Source organism: Anopheles marshallii, chromosome 2, assembly GCF_943734725.1.
Source record: "Anopheles marshallii chromosome 2, idAnoMarsDA_429_01, whole genome shotgun sequence".
Lineage (NCBI taxonomy): Eukaryota > Metazoa > Arthropoda > Insecta > Diptera > Culicidae > Anopheles > Anopheles marshallii.
Genome location: NC_071326.1, coordinates 45,334,288 through 45,357,162, shown reverse-complemented (window position 1 = coordinate 45,357,162; position 22,875 = coordinate 45,334,288). Strand labels below are relative to the sequence as shown.

The window sequence follows — 22,875 nt, the reverse complement described above, 5'->3', positions numbered from 1 at the left end:
CTTCTGCAATATTCTTTCAAGCAAATCGCATCCATTTCGGTACGCTCCCGAACGGACGGGAATCGAAAAATAGAGATCAAACTTTCGAGGACACTCAAATTTCGCAATATATCTACATCGCAAAACGACCGCAACCGCGCTAGATACTGTGGATCCCGTTCTAAACTGTCAAAAACAGGCCAAACCACTTCAACAGTCCTTGCCTCCTTCTATGCCAACACAAACTTAAGACGCTGTTCCGGGTTTCGTTTATCTAACTTTGCCAAACGGTCCTCTGTTTTGTTGCGACTTCTTCCGTGTATCCATCGTTTTTTTTGTAAGGAAAACTACAACATTCCATTATTTGTAGGGCTCAACTGCTACCGGGGGGCGAATTTTGATGCTCAAATGCTAGACAGATGTGTTATCGCTTGTCGCTGATCCGATGTTATTGTTGGCTGTCTTCCGAAACGAACGGATCCGTGCATAATTTGAAGTTGTGTTTGTGCTCTTTTGAATATTTCATGTGGTACGCTTAACACAAAAATGGTGGATAAACCACAAGACAATATTTATTTTGCATTACTGCTCGTGACATTGATGTGGTATATTTCTTTGTGAACTAGATGGTTAAGGAATTCTAAATGGGATGGATTTTTTTTATTCTAAAATCTATTTTACATGGCTTGCAAATAAGAGATACATGAGCAAAGGTAGAAGTATAGAAATGCAATGCTTTTTATTTGTTTATTTATGCTTTTGTAAAGCTATTTCATTGTTGTTTTTCATTTTGAGCATACTGCTTTGAGACTGCAAAAGAATATTAGAAAAGACGTATAAAGCACTCAAACCAAATTAGTTCAATAATTCCATTTCGTTCCGTAACGATCAAAATAGCGGATGTAGCTGGAGAACAGACCCTTCTCACTATAACAAAAACTTTCCTGCTTTTATAAACTGTTTTCAGGATGGGACGAAATATGTTCTGTTCCATAATGGTGCATTTTGCCCATGCTACATTATCTATTCCTTCCCTTTTTCCGAACCTTGCTTTTCGGGTTCTATTTTCATCTGCTTACCGTTCCTATGTAAAATGTGATTTTGGTCGTCCTTTCAGAGAATATGGCCCTAAACGACAAGAGGCAAGCTTTCTCAACAGATTTTAGACTGGAAAACGTACTTCGTGGAAGACTGACTCACAAAATGTCCGCAATAGAGTGGAAAGATGAGCATATCCAATATCAATAGTGAAAAGTTTGTCTCATCTGCGGACCCAATCCCAAAAGCCAAAGTCAGCTTTAGCAAGACAACGAAAGTATTTTGACACTTTTGACACATGTGAACTTATCCTTAACCTTTCCATCGCGTAGGAAGGATGAGAAATCAATTAGTTTCTTTCTGCAAATGCGAACGGAGGTCGCTAAGTAACTTTACAGTGAAACTGATTAGCAATCTTGTTAATTATTAAAAAATAATTACTCTAAAAACAACATGTAGGAACGATTTTATGGTTTACCGGAAAGAGTTCTTTTAAGTTTTTGTAAAAAGGTCAACTGATTTTTGAATCTTTTGACAGCAAGTAGAAATGGAAAGGATTTATTTGTTTTCGTATAAGAATCCTGGATAACATTTTTGAACGTAAAAAAATGAGTTAAGATTACCACAGATCCCTTCGCATGCCTACTCTTAATCATAACCATACCAAATGTACTAGATTATAATTCAACTGTTTTCTTCAATATCATTTTCAGATCCCATCTGGCAGGACATCAAACTTCACTTCGTCAAATAAGCAGATCTACCACACGTTTTGATGATCGCTTACGGTGATTTGGTATCTCGAACGCTAACGGACGGTCGTAAAGGTGGGTGTGAAGCGTGGAGTCAACGGAACCGTACGGTGAACAACAAACGTACCCATATTCCGCTGGCGGCAACGGACTTGTAACGAGCCCTCGAATGTACCACAAGGACGGAACCGTAGATGTGAAGCTATTAGCCGACCTTGGGTACATAGCCGACCGTCTTCGGAATTTGGAACAGAAGTGGGATTTGACAGAGCTGAAGGATTTGCATCGGCGCATCGTACTCAAGTTCGACGATCCACCGACGAGCGTACTGCGACTACGCGAAACGCTCGCACACACGCCGACCGTACCACCGGGATCTCCGGAACAGCAGGAGCAGGAAGTCTCAGTGAAAGAGGAAGCAAAGGCTCTGGTTGTGATCGTTGCAGATGAACAAACTCCCAGTGTGGTAGTGGAGGAATCTCCAGAAGATTCTGAAGCATCCAACACATCCAACCGCGATGAGGATGTTAATGATTGTAATGAAAAGATCGTCGGAGATGCTGGAAATGTCGATGAAAAAGTACAAAAACTAGACCAACTAGAGGAACTAGTGATCGCTTTCTATCACAGTTGTGGTCGACGCTATTCCGGGTGTACGGTGGAGTTTCCGGGCAGTAGCACAGCCCGAGACGGTCCCGAGCCGAGCCGTGCACGGACGAAACGTACCAAAAAGAAGCATTCGATCAAGAAAGTGGTGGAACCATCATCACCATCACATCAAGGTCAGCAGCAAAGGCAGCAACCGGATCCTGATCGTACTATGAACCAAGGCGCCGACCTGGACCAGGATCGGGATCATCTCGCACGTGTTGCACCATCGCCAGCATCGTCCGACACCAGTGCCGTCCCGTGTATAGACACGCGGCAACCATCACAACCGTTGCGCTCGATCCACGGTGAGGACAGCCCGATCGGACCGGGTTCGCTCGAGCGGGAGGCAGCACTTGACGACGAGGAGGATACGGTTACGCTGACCGCAGAAACGAGCAGCGAATGCTGCAGTCAACGGACTGTGGTAGCATTGGCGGGGGCAGAGCCTTCTCCCGTCCATGACCGGACCGAAACGGTCGCCGGCAGCGACACGACCACCGACGACGACAACGACGAAAACGACGAGGACGGCGATACGGGTGGTTCCGGTGCGGATGCAAACGATGAAGCGGAACCGGGTGATACGTGCACTAGACGATCCACACTAGAGAAGGATTCGTCACCCTCATCCCGGCGGTGTTCGCTCGGTGGTGAGTTTGAGACGGATCAGAACCGGCGCCTTCGACGTCGACTGTCCGAGCTGACGAACAACTTCTGCACACCGAAGCAGTTTCAGCAGCTATGTGACAATCTGGACAGCATCACCGACAACGATCTGAAGCTGCTTATAAGGGAACTGAAGCGAAAGATCGAATTTGCCGAAAGGATGAACTGGCTGTGTAAGTACAATTCATTCATGTTGTCCGTTTTTTGTTTCCAACAAAACCGCTGAAGTGATGGCAGAATTTGCTGCATAGCTGTATGATATTTTATGCAATCTTTTGTTATGATTCAAAGCAATAGATACCTAGTCTCATCTGACCGCTTAACGAGCTTCGGCGAAGTTCGACGATCCGTGATACGCACTAATTACCCGGTTGACCTAATTTGTTGAAATCCGATATTCATATCCTAATCTGCTCAATCATGGGCGTGTGCTACCGAAGCGATACGAACAGCATACAGGTAACACGGTGGGTAAGCCATCATCAACGGAACCAATTATGGACAAACCCAATCCTGACAAGGCGGAAAAGGTAATTTGTTCTTTGATGGCCAATCATGCGTGAAGCTGTCGCTTTAGGGTTACGATGCACTCAAACATCGCACGTAATAGATATCGTGTGCGAAGAGGCAGTTCACTTATCCTACCAATCTCTTCCCTGCTTAAACATTGTGCCCGAAAGTATACTGCCTTCATAATCCGTCTACGGAAGCTTGCGAAGGTGTGTGGGCTACCAAATAATACGCTAAAGCCGATTGTCCCTTTCGGCTATGGTACGGGTTTGGCACATAGCGATTGGTTGCTTAAATTTTAAGAGCCAATTTAACGACACGGCCTAATGTGCTTTCTGCGTTGGGATAGAACAGGAGCCATGTAAACGGAAATCGCGAAACAAGAGCTCGTAAACAACGGCATAAAGGCATTATGTATTAGGAAGTTCTCAAAAGCGAGCAAAGGATAAAGAAAGAAACAACAAGCGGCAAAAAAAAACTGCCTGGCTTCACCAGCTTGAATGTCTCGTCGTGTATAGGATCGTTCAACTCGAGGAAGGAATTTTGGCTAAACACGAAAAGGATATTGAAAGCTTAGTTTTATTTCTTTAGCTCTTGTACCGATATTGTCCCTACTCGTTGCTTACCAGCAGGCCAAATCCATACAGAGCTCAAAATCAAATAAAATTACTTTATTGCTTGTACCGTAATTTGAGGAACGGTCAGCAATAGGATGGTGGAAATACCGAACCAGAAGCAATGCTGTTGCTCAATTTTCTCGAAGCATTTCTGTCCACCAGTTCCGAACCATCGATAAGCGATTAGACAAACCATTTGGTACATAGGAAACTTTTCTCAATGGGAAGTCAAACGCAGTGGTAACCTTCTTGCCGTATTATTGGGTCGTTTTGCGTTACTTCCCGTTATTCTGGTGCTGTATTCTGTTTTCAGCTGTGTACAACATTTGGCTCAGATTCGACGACCAGATCGCTACGGTGTTGATGCTATTATTTATTTTTCTCGAAAAATGAAACGACCATTTTATTTACGTTTTCACTGTTGCACGCATTCAAAATGGTGATTCTTGGAAGTATATGTTGGAAGAGGTTGTGTTTTGGTAGATGCCTTATGAATTAATTAAATGAGAATTTCATTAAAAAATCTCATAGATAACTTAACTTTTTTGCTAACCGTTTTGTGTTAAAAACATTCAACAAATAGATCATTTTAGCAATTCACTTATAACTAGCGTGTTGCAAGGTGGAACTTCAAATGCCCTCTTTCACCTTGAACATTTGAAGGTAACAGATTTAGAGAATAAATTGAAAAAGAAAACATTTTTTTACTCTATGTACTATCGGAACAAGGCTAACGACCTTGTGTAGCAAATTCATACAAATCCCACGTACCATTGCAATCAATCTTATCAACAGAGAAAATAGGTTTGAGTTTAACAGATCCTCCAAGACTCTGGCGAAAACGATGGTCTGCACAACCGAATCCACTGGTAGGATACCTTCAAGTTGCGTAAGCATTGCCACCAATAAAAAAAGGGAAAAGTATTGCTCACGAGATACAACCACCTGAGAGGAATTTAGATCGATATCCTTCTTTGGAATGGTATAAAAGGATAATTGGTTGCAAAAGCTAACGGGGTTACATTTCATCCACTTTTCACTCGAACAACCCGTGCCATTTTTTTTTTGTGCTACATCCAGTTTACTCCAAGGCGTAGCACAATCGAAAACACTTTCCTAATGCACACAGCTCGTTGATCTGTCTGCGAACGAGAAACGATCACACGCGAATTGGACAAGTGTGTGTGTGTGTCCCGGTCCCATTGAAGATTGATGATTTGACAGTTGAAGCTGGTAGATAACGTTTGCAATAATGAAATGAAAAAAAAAACATTCGAGTGATAAAGAAAATGTTTCGAAAGAAGGTTGATCTTTCGGGCCGGCAGCTAGGACGCTCATCAGCGTTGTAAATTTGACATAGAATAAATGATGACCACGGGTGGCCGTTGACGTAATAGACGTGGGAAAACAGGCGCGATAATCCATCGATTTATTCTCCACCGATACATTATTTTAAAAAGGAGAAAAGAAAAACAAAGCCAACGCAAGCTCACACACAAACACATTTATAACCGATCTCCATAACTAATGATCATAATGGGTCCAATGCTTTTGCGTTATTGTGCCTGTTCATCCTCATTATAATGTATTTGATTTTTTTTTCCGGTTCAGTTGGGCAGGTTTTGCCCTTTACGCGTTGTACAGAGTAGCGCGAGTGGCAGATGAGGGCGTGTTGTGCTTCATTAAATTGTGCGCCACAATACGGTGCGTATCCATCATCTTCTCCGGTTTCGCGAACATTACCGGTAATGATGATCCTGTTTGCAGAGAGCGATAATTTATCCCTATCAATTATGTCATTACGGGGCGTAACGACTTAATTTAGAGATCGGGACATTGTAGAGTGCCAAATATATACGGTGCACATACAGGTGCTGGATAGTGCGACACGAGGCACGGATCAAAATAATATGGAACATTAATCGAAATAACTTTCTCTGGTTGTTTTTGAAGGTTTGATCCCATCGATCGCATTTTTACACATAAACAATTGAAGTTGCTTCCCGCTTATATAGAACATCGAACGAATTTTCCCATTAACATTTATGTTGCAGCTTCCTTTTAAAATATCTTGTATATCTATCTGTATACATCTTGTTTGCGTACTCACAAGGATATTAGCCTCAGACTTGTTTGGCCTTTTCGGGGTATAAATTACTTGGAAAGCCTAGATGAATGAATGAAACCTTCAACATTATTTCACACTAGGAGCATTGGTAATATTTGTTAAAATTTCGTGTATTTGCGTTTTGCAAATCGCCAAATCTTGCTGCGATCAGTTCATTTATGTCTACAATTGTTTGGTTAAATAAAGATTCGCGAAGAAGCTATCTATTCGATATTCGAATAAATAGAACACGCTCAGTCTGCAATCAAATATTGATATTTATGAACAAAATAATTCAGCTGCCAGGCGAATTAATTTCGAGTCTGCATTTTTACGCTCAATGAATTTTTCGTCGTACGTTTATCGTATGGTCGTACTCAAGCAGTCGAAATGTCCATTCTGGAATGTTGTATGTCTGTTTGTTTTTGTATTCTGCTCTCGAATCTCCGGATGGGCAGGAATTTATTTCTAGTTTTATTTTTCCCAAAACCATGCTTCCAATGGGCCACGGGGACGAAATGTTTGATAGCAACAGAACTTTTTTCTCTTTTTTTTTTTACTTCACCTTTTTCCGTCTTACTCTTCTCCACCCTTGGTGGTTCCATCGAAGCGTACATGCGGGATGTTCGATTTTTGTGGCCTCTCGCTGATGCTCTCGGCTTTTTCACCCTTAAAATGCCGATGCCGTTAGCCAGGAATTTTTGTTCCATTTTTTATTACATACCAGCATTGCCTCTATTGTTTCATTCTTTTCCTATCGGAATTGGACAGGGCACGTGGACTGATGGTATGCTGCGATCGATCATTGTATACCAATTTTCTGCGAAGGGATTGTGGATGTGTATTTGCATGTGTTTGCGTGTGTGTATTTGTGTATGGGGCTCATTCGATACGATTGTATTGTTGTTCATTGTCATCGAATCACTCCTGAGCTAACTTTTCTTACAAAGAAATTGGACCAACATCAATATTCAATCATTGTGCGCACATGAAACCGTGTATTAACGATCAACAGCTCCTAAAGCTTGATGAAGTTGCTCGTCCCGAGCTCGAGAAGCATCTTTTTGTTCCGTAACAGACGGTGTGGGAGCCTGGCAAACAATGCACGTGTATCCCTTTTGTTAGAGCATGTCTATCGCTCCGGTGTGTGTTCTTTCAAACGGCAACCGGTCCCTTCGTTCGGACACTGGTAGAAGAAAAGCTTCAAAAGGATCGTTTGCAATATCTACGCCACTGCCGTAGGTGTACAATACATTGCAGAGATTGAAGGAAAAGGTAGGAAAAGGAAGAAAACTCATCAATTGATTCATTGGCCATGCTCTGGATACTATGTATCATCGTACTGTGAGGAATTTTCTGACCTAATCTGGCAGACGAACACGGGAAACAATCATTCATTTCATTCACTTCGCTACATTCAAAGTAATCAATTTTAAAGAGTAATGACGCACGCAGTAGATAACTTGTAGAAAGAAGTTTTGCAAAATTCTACAACTGACTGCTACCCTGTAGGGGAAAGTAATTTCGGTTAGTTTTAAAGAAAAAGTATTTCTTTGCAGTATATATATTTTTTTAATAAACTTCAAACAACCGTTTGTCCGGACCGGAACGCGCTTTAAATTTACTGAATTCTGCACATTTTATTCCAATTTAAACACAAAACCGTTCCAACACAATCTTTCCTGTCTCAAAATACCACCCAAATAATCTCAAGTCTCATCTTTTTTCCGAGTCAGGTCACCAATGTGTACTGTAATAATAATAATATAAAATAATTAATAGTATCAATAGTTACTATTATAATTATTCATAATAACAACAATATACCTATCTTTATTATAATGATACACTGTGTAGTATAACCAGAACTAGTAAATTTATCTTGAAAAGAAAAGGTTATGTATCGTTATGTTATTTTTTTGTAATGTCAGTTTTCCTCGAAAAACACATTTTAAAAGCTGCTCCATTTATAAATGCGCTAATAGGATGGTTTCCGGATCTGCACATAAATCGTAATAAATTGCACAACCCGTTTTCCAGCAATCAGCTTGACAGGGCTTTTAAATGAATTTTCCTACTAAAACCATTCACATCCCACAATATGCACACATCACAGTTGCAGTTCCATCCCAAGAAAACTTTGGGTGGTAGAGCAGCGGCGTAGCAGCTTTGCAGTTTGCGTCGTTTTTTGTTTTTTTACATGCTTCACTCCTTTCATCCTTCAGCACTGACTGTTCTTAATACTGTTTTCCACGGTTGTGTTGTTTACGACAAGCATCTGAAAGTAGTGCCCCTTTCGTTACCTTTTCGCTTCAGGTCTGTCGAGTAGACCGCGCGGTCCACCGCATCGGAAAACTAGCCTACCAAAGCATACGGACGTGAAGAAGCGCTTCCTGGAGACGTGCGACACGACGCTATCGGACGAGGTAAAGGCCGCCCTGCGGCTGCCAGCATTCGATTCATACGAATGGGAAGACTGGGACGTGATCCACCTGATGCAGACGATGTTTGTCGAGCTGAATTTGCTGGAAAAGTTTAACATACCGATCGAGACGTTGCGCGAGTGGCTGTACGAGGTGTACAAGCACTACAACGATGTACCGTTCCACAACTATCGGCACTGCTTCTGCGTCGCCCAAATGGTAAGTATTAATGTGCAGGCAAAATAAATTCTGTAAGTATGTAGTGATTCGCTGGAAAATGCTATGGTATCATTATGCATTTCTTGGAAACTTCATTCCATTTGAATGATTCGCGAGGGTGTGTGCTCTGGTTGGTTTGATGTTATTACGCTGTTCCGAGTTGGGTCATACTGATGGTGGATAATTTGTCCTCCTACCTAGCATGTACCAATTTATACTCTTTGATTGGCTTAAAATCTTCAAGCGCACAGTTGGGTACATGCAATAAACAAGGATGTACAACATGGTTTGCTGCTACTATTCTGGACTCGCTTGGCAATCCTGCAAGAACCTTTGTTGAATAATATCAAATACAAATTTCATTCAACTTCATTTTATAGCATCATTTTGCTATCAAGTTGCCTCTATTGGACAGTGGATGTAGCAGAAATGTTTCAAATAAGTCTCTTAAAAAACGACCTTCCTTTCCGCGAAACTTAATCTATCCTCTTTACTCTCCAGTGGCAACAAGAATCTACGAGAATTTGAGCGCCCGACACTTGTTTCCTACACCAGTCGGTTGCAACGATTCGCTGGATGGCAACGAAGCGTTACTGGTGCGAAAACGAAGCCCTCTTCTGGGAAAAGTGTGCTAATAATTGCATACCATCCACACCCCGGCCAAGATTATCGTGCTTTTCGCCATCGTTCATTGAGACGCAGCATCGGATGCGAAGTGCCTTTGCGCAGTCTGACACACATTTCAAATCCTTGGAATGACTTCCAGTACACGAAGCGGAACGTTTCAGGTGGCAATCTAATCTGAAAACGATTTTTCCCACCTACTTGCACACTTCGACATTTTCCGTGGCGAATGCAACCGTCGAGGTCACCGTTTAATTAGCGTGAAAAGCTGACGTCAGATGGTTTTCCGCCAGCAGCTGGCGATAGCACTCTAAGCCTGTGTCGAACCGTTTTGCACTGCCTTGAAGCTGGGTGTGCGCCTGTGTTCGGTTGCTGCAAGAGCCCTAAATGTGGTTGCATAATGCATCGTCACTGTACGGCTGTAGGACACGTTGCAGGGCCAGCATAACAATGGGAAAAATGACATCCATCAGTTTCACTTGATCGCTCAATCCATCAAACCATCAGTAGAGCAGAGTCCTTTCGTAGAGTGTTGGTGTTCTGTGGGTGTTTTTTTTTCTTTCTTTCTTGCAATGGGGTGGTTACTTTCGGTCGATTAGCACATTTGTGCTTGGTAGGAAGAGCACGTGCATGGTTTTGGATTTGAATGAGTGCCGGAGTGCCGTTGGGATGTCACATATTTCCGTTACAACCCCTTTCCCCATTCTATTGACACATTGTCGAACGGTGATGAGCAGACATAAATAAATTGACGTCCTTCCGGGGTCCGCTGAAAGGGGACGTCGTACAAAGCTATGTGCGACACTATCAGCGGTGATGAAATAGACTTACGTTAGATAAAAATATTTGCATGCAATGGTCTACGGACCACGGTTGCGAGGTAACAAGCAACAAGAAAGAGGTAAACTTTACTACCAACATACGAACGAATTCTGTAAATGCATCGAGTGTGTGATATTATGATAAATTCATGCCGCCTCTTTTGCACGCTATCTAGAATCATGATTGTATCCCGGATGGCAAAACGAAGCGTATTACGTACTCTCCGATCCTGCTCCGAGTATGTGCACTCCATTACTGTTGTGGAATGAATGTAATGTATGGGTTTTTATTGTCCTCACTAGTCATCAAATCGTACGTCACTCATGATGCGCTTGGTCTGTAAGCTTGTCTTACTGTCTCCTGAGTGCATACGAAAAGAACATTAGGTTCGTTATTCCGGACATGGAGAAAATATTCCTTCCAAGAACACACCCGATACGGTGATGGTACCATCGGTTCATCACTGATGCTGGATGTATAGCGCATTTGCACGACTTTGCATCTCAACTCCCAGCATGCAGCTACTAATGTACCTGTGCATTCGAAACCACCGTCTAATATCAAGGCATACAAATACCCACACATGCACACGTAACAAAGTGGGAGGAAAATCGAGTTTGACTAATGTACGCAATGGCGCAGGAGATTACGATGCCCCGGACATGGTGTTCTAGCGAAACGATGAAATATTACAACACACCGCACCACTAAATCATTTCCTCTAATTGCAGCACGGAGGTCAAGCTAGAACTTCCCCGCATAGTGCAAACATCTGTCGTGCATGAAACGAAATTTATAGTACAACGACGCATTACGCATCGGTAATAGTGGCCTAGTCGTGCCGTAGGGGACAGTACGATATAATCTGTACGGGTTTAAAATGACAGTATCGTACATTACACTGACCCACCCAATTATTCTTGTTCCCGTTCCCCTTAGCAACGGTGTAATATTTCAGCCTAAATCTCATTCACTGTAACTCACCTTCTTCCTATAAATCCTAAAATATGCTCCATTTTACGCCCAGTCCGGACATGTTCTTTCAGTAGAAGATCAAAGAAATTGTCAACAGTCGTTCAGTTGTGCATGATAGCTATCATGTTGCTAGTGCAAATACTGCTACTACCATGGTCTGTGCTGTCACCACTATCTACACATCCTCCTGGATAGTTCCGTCCGATTCCTTTACCTCTTCCTCCACGCTGAAACCGCCAGCATTAACTGGCTCACTGACGCACGAATTGTCCCAAGCGTCTGAGCCCTCTGCTTCGCCAGCATTTGTGGTCACTTCCATACTGTCATCTTCCTGCTCTACCAGGCGCTGCACGTAGGCCATGTCGCTCCAAGATAATGGTCCAATTCCATGCCTTTGCTCATAGTATGGAACTGGTAATTGTGCTGTAAGAAAACGAGCGCATGCACGAAACATGTATTAATTAATCGAGAACTCTTCCAAATACACTCTTAAAACTTATTCACACACCTGTTGACACGCACGGCAGTAGTAGGAGCAGTGTCGTGGCACCGACAAGCACAAGACAAATCAGTTTCAAATCTTGCTTCATTCTACTCTCAGCCAACCGAAGGCTTTGAATTCGCTTATGTGTCTGCTGGGGAATTGCTTGGTTGTTGCCAGTTTTATATTCGATTCGGGTGAGTTTCGTATCGAATGGACTGAAAACGATGACTCCCGCTGGACCTTCGTACCGATTATCATTTCCTGCGATTGTGAGCAGCAAATTGGCCCACCGTGTGATTCGGATGATTTCCCAAAGTAATCAAGCACAGTACAATGGCCATCACAGTAGCCATCGACCATTACTACATACATTATCGAAGCTTTCGGAAGTGGTTATGTCTCAGACACTCGCATGCATTTATTGGAGGATAATTTTGTTCGGGAAAAACCAATTTTCTTCACTACTAACTTCATTCCCATTCGCCTTGCTGATGTTTTTTTTTTTACTTCCGTTTCCTCTATTTCAGATGTACGCTATCGCATGGCACACGAATCTGGTGCAACGGCTAGGAGAGCTGGAGGTGTTGGTACTGCTGGTGTCCTGCATCTGTCACGATTTGGACCACCCCGGTTACAACAATATCTATCAGATTAATGCACGAACCGAGTTAGCATTGAGGTATGTGGAAAATGCTCAACCGAATTTAGGTGACGATAGACTGCAATCGACAAACAACACCGCACTATGACTAACGATCGTCCAATTGTCACAGTACCGTTCAAAGAAGAATTTCAATGGAGCTAATTAAGTGGCGCCAGCATGACTGCACGCGCCGTTCCAAATTGGAAGATGTAATGAACTGTTGGGTGTATTCCTCCCAAACGCTACTGCACGTAAACATGTATAGTATTTGACACTTGAAAAGGGCATCAATGAGCTCCACGAAAGAACACGTTGGTCGTAATTGTGTGGTCAAGAGCATCAATCATCATGTCTGCTGTATCTACCATATTGCTACTTATGCAATCAAGCTGACAACCTAATTTGTAGACACCGGGATGCTTTCCGGTACAGTCGCAGCGATTAAAAGTTCTCGGACTGTTTGTATTTTGTTTTTTGTTTTTTTTGCTCTAGCGAAACCCCACGAAAAAGCCTTCTGCAGAGAGTTGAAACCAATCCCATTCCCGATGCCTCGCCCACTAGAAACTAGAACCAATCTATGTTGAAAGCTTCAGTACAAGTTTCGGACATTTTCGTAAGCAGGGAAGACATGCTGTATTAAAAACTTTGCGACCATCGCACAAAGTTCGGTCGGTCGGTGGTCAGCGCGAGAGAATACTTGTGAAAGTATTTTCCGCGGTGGAAACTTTGCGTTATTTGAGCTAACACGAAACTTTTAAACGGTGAAGAAACAAAGTGGCCTAACGCTGTTACACGGTAGAATTGAAATTTTCCTACCAATTTGGAACTTGCTGCCATTAGCTAATGAAGCTGTCGATCTTGGATGGCATCGTTATCCGATCGAGCAAACAACAAACAAATGGCTTTGGGGCCGTTTGCAAGGTGCAGGTATTTGTGAGATACGCTGTGTTTAAAGTTTTACAAGAATTGAAGGTAGCGACCAGATTGGACAAGGGATGTTTATCGGCCATTGCAGATCAAACGGAGTTTAGGTCTTTGAGAAACATATAATACATCAAATAGCTGCGTTTTACTGTAAATTCTTTGATGAATAATGTATGGATGAGTTCGCCTTCGTAGTAGTATTCGTTCGCCTAGTATTCCAATATCAAGAGCGCTACAAATCTCATTCAAAGTTCGACTACTTTTACGCAGATTTAATCGATAGACTCATTTTATTCTCATTCTATTAGCATTACAGATTGAGAATGTAGTAGATTTGCAATTTGCATCTTTCCTTGACTTCCTTTACATTATTGCTGGATTGCTATTGCGTGAACGATCCTGATGGGATTTTGAATCAATGCTGCTGTATGAAGACCGGTTTTGCTTTGCCAACACTGTAGGGCTGCCTATATGTACAACACATAAATATGTATAAGTTTTTCATTACCAGTTCACATAGCTTCTTCCCAAATATTATTTTAATTGCTAATTTAATTTGCTCAATGTTACAGGGTCTACGATTATATCTTTAAAAGTCGGAGCCTTGCTTGAACTCAGTTCAAATACTACTATATTGCTCATAGTTGGAAATAGAATGAGATTCTCTTTACCAAATACATTGAGGTTTAGCTCTAAGCTTTTTGAAATGACATATCGGAAGCTTTGTACATGTGTGAATGTAAAGTTTTCAGTGTGTCGGTCGAGAAAGCTTAGATTTAAATCAAATTCCTTTTAAGGAGGGCTAATTATTCCAAATCTATTTCGAAGCGGTCTAGTTCTATTTAAACCGAACCCAGGATAAAAAAAACACCAAAAGTGTCTGGAAGAAACCTACACCCTTAATAACCGGGGTTTCGAACGTTCTTTAAAGCAATTTCTTAATCAACAGATAGACAGGACAGACAAACAAATACCTTCAAAAACCTTCTGAATTGGTCTACAATGCACGGTTTTTGATTTTTTTGAGCAGAGTACATAAAAATGAATCAAGATCTAACTCACCTAAGTCTTGTTCTATTTGATCGAAATCCAGAACAAGTTCTGACAGTCACAAGTAGGATATGATAAACCCATCCTTTAGACTAGTAGTAAAATCAAACCATCAACAATCAAAAGACCCCCATGCGGAGAAACAACTAAACCTAGAGAAAGATTGCACTAACGTAATCATGTGGAAAGTATGAAACGCACGCATAACTGTCTTTGCGTGCTAAACCTACGCCCGAACTTTGTATAGATGTTTCAACGTCCATCCTGCTGAATCCCCATTTCCGAGATTACCGAAAACCGACAGCAAACCATATCTGCCTGGTGTGACTGCAAAAACGCATACGGAGCCGAGTTTGTTGACTGCACAAATTGATTGAACCATTTGTTTGTTCAATTGAGGCGCCTTTCGCTCCAATGCCCTCTGCCTGCGGCCATCCCAACACATGGGTTGGGGGGATGTGCATTTGTGCGGCAAAAAGAAGCTTCCAGATCGTTGAGCTTTGATTTTCCATTGCCCATTTGTCGTCCGACGGATGGACGAGACCCGGTGGGAAAGAAAGAGATTATACGATACAAATAAAGCTCCCATTTCGAGTACCAGATGCCAGTGATTCCTAGTACTTTATATACTGGATTTGTGGCAAAACGCAACACTGACCGGGGCTAACTTCGACACGCTCGGATGGTTACAAAATTGCTCGATTTATTTTTTACGTCCCTAACACGCTCTAATCCCGTTTTCCTTTCGTCTCGCAGGTACAATGACATTTCACCGCTGGAAAACCACCACTGTTCGATCGCGTTTCGATTGCTGGAGCATCCGGAATGTAACATATTTCGCAACATGAGCAAGGAGATGTACAAGTAAGTGTAGCATTGGCAAAATACGAAAAAAGGCAACAAACCGACATTGATACTTTTCAATGTTCCAACAAACAAGTTGATACGAACATCAGTTAGTTTGGATATTGGTTTGATATTGGTGTAGCTGTGACAAAGTTGAAACTGAAACTGGCTGAAGCTTGGTGACCAATCTATGTTTGCTCCGAAAAAAACTGACTTCGTGCTCTATTTTCCGTATAATTTCACCATCCTGCACTGAGCTCACACCGTAAATACCATCAACATAAACCTTTCCATGCAGAAAGCTGTTCGCTAGAAAGATGAACTTAATTACAACCTAATTGACGACCTCCAGTGTACGTGGGGTCAACGCGACATGCGTGGTCTATTATTCGTCCAACAACCTGTTGCGCATCGTCACACTTGTGTGCGTTGTTCCATCCGGATTCCTTCCCGGGCGAGATGCGCCAACCTGGAAGACATCGGTGCATCTAATTGGTATGACATCTAATGATGATTAATGCATGGCGTCTTCGAAGCAATCGTGCGCTCCCAACGTCATCATACGCCCCAAGATGGGAGAAACCGGATCTATGCTTTCGTACGCTAGTGTACCTGGAGCTGAGTAATTGAAAGTGAGATTGAACTCAACCCAGCGGCGATCGACAACACCTTCATCAGCTTACAACCACGAGCCGCTCATTAACGCGCGCGAGGTACGCCCCGAGTGGAAGGTACGAAGGCATCAAGGTGCCGGTAATTGGGCTACCCGAAGGCGCTATGGTGCTTGTAAATCGTTTCCAATCGGCGAGGTAAATGGCGCCAATCTGCGATGGAGACAGAGAAATCGACGCAGGTTGGGCACGTGTGCTGCAGTAATTTTCATTTCAACTTCATCGTGACGACTGCTAGTTTAGTCATTCTCCATTCTTTCTGCTCCGGCTCTCTTTTTCATACACACGCATACAATGCTACTACTCCTACAATCCCCATTTTTACTAGTAATTCTGATAATGCTTTTCCTATTGTTTGCAGAGATGTACGCGAGGGAATTATCCGGTGCATATTGGCCACCGATATGGCCCGACATAACGAAATCCTCACGCAATTTCAAGAGGCTACACCCGAATTCGATTACGGCAACAAGGTTCACACGAATCTGGTAAGCATTATTCCTGCAACGGAAGTGATGTCTTCTTGTGAACTCCACACCTCACATCCTGTTGTCGTTTTACACAGCTCTGCATGGTACTGATCAAGGTAGCGGATATTTCGAACGAAGCGCGTCCGATGGATGTTGCGGAACCTTGGGTTGATCGACTGTTGCAAGAATTCTTCGCACAAAGCGCAGCGGAAAAATCCGAAGGTCTACCGGTGACCCCTTTTATGGATCCCGACAAGGTGTCTAAGCCGGGTAGTCAGGTGCGCTTCATCGGTCTCGTACTGTTGCCATTATTCGAAGCGCTTGGTGACCTGTTGCCGGAACTAACCGATCTTATCATCACTCCGGTGCGGGTCGCTCTGGATTACTATCGGTAGGTAGTAGCGAACTTGGTGTATTAACAGCGAAATTTCCGCTTTTTAATCTCACATATCGTTTCGTTTGTTGTTTTAGACGTCTGAACGATGCCGCAAACAAGACCCGTCGATCGATCGCCGAAGCGGAGGCCGCGTCCTCCGAGAGTGGTGGCTCACCGCAACTGCCACGGTCGCAGTCCGGCATCAGCGTCAAATCCCGACGTAGTATTCCCTCGCAAAAGTCCGCATCTCGCACGTCTGTTGATGAGCCTATTTTAATTGCAGCCGAACTGCACGATCTACCGGAGGGCAGCGAAAGCGGTGACTCCGAGACGGCCACTGAAGTCGACGTAAGTGGGGCCGATATGCCCAGACTGTGCGCTCTCCCAAACGGAGGTGCCGAGATCGATTCACCCGGTGCTAGTTCTAGTGTAGCAATCTATTAAACGCCAACCATTCATTTAGTGTCATTGCAAAACAGTGATCGAAATTCTGGCTAGTGCCGGCCATGTCAAAAGCTTTACGCACGTTCCTTATGAATTTATACATCGCATAGCTAGTTTGCAATATCTGATGCACAACGCTTTGGGTTGAAACGATGGAACACGCTTAAACAAATACTCAATCGCTATACATTAAACTCAGCAGGACTGATCCCATGCTTGATCTAGTGCGAATGCTAAAACATCACCATAAACAGTCCGCGCAACAGAAACGATTACTTTCGTTCGTAATAACAATGTTTTTCTTTCTCCCCCTTTTCCCGATGGCAACAACTCTTCCTTCTTCGATCAATCGACTCACAACCAACTGTGTCTGTGTGTGCCCGTCGACAACAATCGCAACACATCTGTTCCCGCCACAACCGTTTGCCGATGGCACTAAACATGATCCATATTGGCATGTAACGACATGAAAAATGAATAAAAATGTAACTGTGTACACGTCTTGCCCAAACCTGCCTGTCCGGCCAACCCGTATACGCACACCCATACATATACGTCCCAGGTGGCGGAGAAAACGTCCAAATTTAAGGTGGACACGGAAAGCATCCACCGCAAACAGTCGCACCCGAACTCCCGGAAGGGTAGCCGCGAGAAGCGCCCCTCGATGATCGGTGAATACTACACCACAGGTACGCGCACCCGTGGTTCCCACGGCAACATACAGCATACTAATAATCGCACGTATTTTGGTTCGAATCGCGCCATTAGCCTAGACCAGTACAGTAACAACCGGCGCATGTCCGACGGCGTCCCGATACAGACGGTCCACTCAGACAACAGTGTGCTGTACTACCACCATCAGCGGCAGCACCGCAGCCTTGACCACGACACTATGTATTCGTCTTCGGAAAAGAGCACCAGTCTGAACAGCACGCACGATACAGGGCCGACAGGGACAGATCCACCTGCCCAGCACGTACCACCACCGGTCACGGGGAAGCAAAGGTTGGGCAAGCTGTTTGGCAATGGCAGTGGGAGCCCGGTGGCCGCTGCATCGGCGGTGGCAAATCTCAAAAACAACAACAGCAACAGTGGAACGGGTGGCGCATCGAGTAGTGGCGCTGGAAAACACTTTTGCCGAATGTTGAGCTTTAATCAGCAGCAAAAGCTGGACAAGCTGCGCAACAACAATAACAGCCAGAACAAAAACAACAACAACAACAACAGCAAAAGTACCGAAGGCAACGGCAACAATAACAATAATAATAACAACAATAACAATAGCATTAGCAACAATAAGAACACGCACAGTGCTGCGTCGAACAGTCACGCGAAACATCTCGATGGACGTGAACCTTTTTTTGCGGGTGCACCGGGAATCCTCCCGCGGGTGGGCTGCCCCGCTGGTGGTGGTGATGGTGGCGGAATCGATGGGACCATTTCCGGGAGTGTCGGTGGCGGCGGTAATGTGGAAGCTGGCGGAGGCGATGTTAAGGGTGGCAATGGTAATGGCAGCAGCAATGGGCCGGCGGGCCGTACAGCGAACACGTCATCGTCCTCAGCGTCGTCCGGTTCGAAATCGTTCCTGTCCCGGTTGCGCCAGCTGACCGGCCGACTGAGCTTCAACTTTGACTCGCGGGAATCGAAAAAGTTGCAGCTCTTGGCGGCAAATGCTCCCGAGCGCATCCCGAAACCTTCCGGTGTGCCAAAACGGGACCATCGTCTGGAGAAGTCACGCACGGTAGATGTGGGAGATCTCGGGCCGGTGGCGATATGTGGCGATAGTACGATGACTGGCCAACAGCCAGCTAGTGTTAGTAGTTCGCTGATGGTACATCATCATCATCATCAGCATCACCACCAACACCATACGGTTGGACTCGTAGCAGGTGAGTCCTTCTACGGTGGAGGACCTCCGGTGGTAATGAACCAACCGAAATCCATTTCACCCATCCTCATGCAGCACCGTCACAGTGAGGTGCTGGGTTTGGGTGGACCGGCAGGTGCCGCGGCACGAAGCCGTGCCTACAGTCTGGATGTGCCGATCGGGGGACGCCACTGCTGTCGCAGTCTCAGCGGTAGTACTACTGGTGGTGGCGCTGGATCTAGTTGTGGCGGCAGCCACAAGAGTCTCACCTTTTCGCTCAACAATCGCTCCCTAACAGAGGACAACGATGGTGGCAGTTTGGCGCTCGTGTCCTGTGATCGTAAATCGGGAACAGGGCCACTGCGTAATGGGACCGATAACTCGCTACTGCTATTGGCGGACGATCCATCCTCGTCCGTGGCAGCCGTCACAGGTGGTGCTGGTAGTGCACCCCCCGATGAAACCATTTGACAACAACAGCAACTTCAGCAGCAGCAACAGCAGCAGCATCATCTGCTACATCACACGAACTCTTCGTACGAACCGTCGCTGCAGGGCATCTTGCTCACCTCAACCTCGCTGCAGGCCGATTCACCGCAGTCGCAGCATCTCGGGCCGGCACGCGCTTCGATGGATTCGGAACGCAGAGCACCCTTCGCCGAGTCAGAATCCATCTCCTCCAAACACACGTCCGCACTGGTGAGCTACTGGATTTGTTTGACCGAGCGTATGAGTTCCCTGATCTGCAAATGTTGCGAACGTACGCTACCGCCGGCGGAAAGCGTCTAGTGTCTACCGGCACAGTTGCTCGTACCGAACGGGCGGGTGAGTTTTACCGGCCATGCATGTGTTGCAAGGGCTGAAACGTTTTAATCTACACAAACGCGCGGGTGGACAGTTCGCTGGCATGTTCATTGCGTTATCAGTTTGTTTCTTTCTTTTCTAATGGTCCACTTTTTAACTATTTACTGTCTACTTTCTTGTGTTCATACTATTTTTTACATTTGTTACATTTTCTTTGAACTTATGATTTTTCTCAATGTGAATTACATCAACAAATATTTTTACTACATTGACTTATAGCTTTTAACACGCGAGCTTAATTCACGTAGAAAATTTGGAGACGAAAGGTAGAACTTTAAATAATGTTAGGCTTTAGATCGGAACATGCCAAAACTTAGGAAGAAAAATACAACAGTCAAAAATAGAACAAGAACAAGTTGAAACATAGAAGGACGAAGAAAAAAAAACTAACAAAAACGATAGATTAGAGAGAAACAAAGAGTATCTAAACTAAAGTGTGTATAGAAGAAACCCGAAACGATTGTATCGATGTACACATGAACATGTTTCATTTCTCATACGGAAATACTCCACCATCTCACTACCCTCACGAGACAGGCGGTAACAAAACTCCAGGAACAGATCTGCTAAAGAAAACATATCACTAAACGTACCAAAATTCGATCGAAACAATTACTACATACGTTCACTTTTTCTACCACGATACAACCAACGATCTTTGACAACCTTTTTCTACAGGGCATAATTTTACACAAATAAAAAAAACAATGAAACAAATTTGTAACTATCGGTAAAGGAAGGTCTAGCGAGAAATCCAATATGCTCCAAAAAATCTAAAATGGCGATTAAAAGGCAGGGCATGGAACTAAGCCCAAAATACATTTTTTTTTGCAGAACAGAGGCAAACACAAAGATCAATTTTGATTTTACAACCTATGCAACAGAAACAGAGAAGAAGTGGCATACTAACGGATGTACAACAAGCGCCTAACCGTTGAACAGACTGTCTTCATTCGGTGTTACTTTTGCATGCTTTTAATGTATTGGTCTACGGCAGGAAATGCGCAGTCAAGAAAATGCCTACACGCGCCTTTTGGTAAATTCAGAAAAAAAGTTTCCCCTCATCGCCTAAAGCACCCTACCAATGCTTAGCTGTTTCAGATATCTGCCTCGCTTCAATGCGAACTTAGTTTGTGCAAACTTTTACCAACCTATCATAACTGATGCAGCTAATGGCGACAGGAAGCTATAATGCGCTGTAGCAACAAAACCATAACCAAACAAATGGAAATAAATAGTAAGGAGCAAGCGCATAACTGCAATCGTGAGAAGAAGAAAAGATGTTTTAAACAAAACTACACAAAATAAAAACACCCAACATACACATACACACACGAAAACGACACAAAACAATACAACGTTATAAACGTTAAACAGAGTTTGAAAAAAAAATAACAAAGAAACAAACGTAGTATGGCGACGTACAGTACGACAGCATAGATATTTGATATTATTAGAACTGACTAACAATCATGTTGCAGGCGACATTATAAATAATAATAAATTCACAACCAAACTGTCTACTCAATGCTTGTTGTCTAACGAACTGTTACTGAATGTACGTGGGTATGGCAGAGTGTGTGTGTGTGTGTATGTGAGAGATGAAAAAAAACCTGGACCGTTAAAGCACAAGTTAAAACCCAATAGTGTTCGCCACCTTGGCTGTCTGTGCGCCAAGCGTTAGTGAAAACAATAACGGTAGTAATAGACTAAAATCAATTTGTTGTTTCACTAGTTATCAAAACGTAGTAAATCGTGCAAAGATAAACATAGCTAACAAAGACGAGAGAGAGAGAGGGAGAGAGAGAGAGAGAGAGAGAGAGAGAGAGAGAGATTACGCAACAAAAGGAAACAGTAACATCATCATTGATGAACGATACAAAACTAAACATGTTCAATTGCTCTCTAATTGCATTGTGTCTCATTCACCAGCCCCGAACCATTTTTGTTGGAACATGAACTTGATTGTTTTTATTGGTTGTATTCTTTTCTATTGTATTGCTTACAACTCGTTTTTATTATTATCTTGTTTCTTCTCCTGTGTCTAATTTTTGTTTTCTGTTTTTTCTTAAACGGTATAAAACACTTTTTTCACAATTTCGAACAATGCACGAAACAAGGAGAACAAAGAAGAGCCTATTTAATGTGAAAGCTGTGGCTGTGTGTCGTCAAACAGGAAGTGCTACCCCACCTGACTGATATTCTTCTTCTTCCCACCTCTCAACTCCGCTTTATCACACCAGGTGCAATTAGAGTACGCAGTAGGAGAAAATTTAAAATGAAAAAAGGGTCAAAACTAATAAAAATTAGATATAAATGGCAGATTATGCTAACTGCGAATGGAAGAAGAAGAAGAAGAAGAAGGAAACGATATATAAAGCAAAGGAGCAACTAGTAACAAAAGCTGAATTGTAACCATTAGTACTATACTCTATATGTTATTTCCGGCATGGAGAAGTGGAACAAATCCCAATACAAACAACAGAAGAAAAGAAAGAGAAAAACGATAACAATCAATGCATTTTCCATCAAACGTGTCCCTCCCTCTTGCCCTCGCTACAAGGTGCGGTGTCGTGCCCGCTAGGTGTCACGTTTCTACGGCCACATGCCACAAATATGGGCACTGGTAGTGGTGTAGTTTAGGATCTCAAAAAATGTCAAATTAGTGTGCGTCAAATTTGAACTGCAGCTGTCCAAAGTGTTGCAAGCCGGAAACTTGATCTAGTAAACGATGTAGCACGATCGAAACGGAATGAAGCTCCAGACATATTTACAGTAACAGGAAGTACACATTGCTCCACTACGTGAAGCGTGTTTGTTTGTTGAAAAACGGCAATGGAATATAAGGCGTGA

General features: G+C 43.5%; 2 protein-coding genes across 2 annotated transcripts; one reads left to right on the top strand and one right to left on the bottom strand.

Moving 5' to 3' along the window:
* The first annotated feature begins 1,938 nt into the window (after positions 1-1,938).
* Positions 1,939-19,629, top strand: LOC128719362 (high affinity cGMP-specific 3',5'-cyclic phosphodiesterase 9A). The gene is made up of 8 exons (XM_053812986.1): positions 1,939-3,259; positions 8,637-8,962; positions 12,395-12,546; positions 15,241-15,348; positions 16,363-16,489; positions 16,567-16,862; positions 16,943-17,195; positions 17,854-19,629. The coding sequence occupies exons 1-8, from the start codon at positions 1,939-1,941 to the stop codon at positions 19,627-19,629; spliced, it is 4,359 nt and encodes a 1,452-aa protein (XP_053668961.1).
* LOC128719364 (uncharacterized) lies at positions 11,559-11,973 on the bottom strand. Its single transcript, XM_053812987.1, has 2 exons — positions 11,892-11,973; positions 11,559-11,806 (listed from the first exon to the last, which is right to left on the bottom strand). Exons 1-2 carry the CDS (start codon positions 11,971-11,973, stop codon positions 11,559-11,561), a joined length of 330 nt encoding a protein of 109 aa, XP_053668962.1.
* Positions 19,630-22,875: the final 3,246 nt, after the last annotated feature.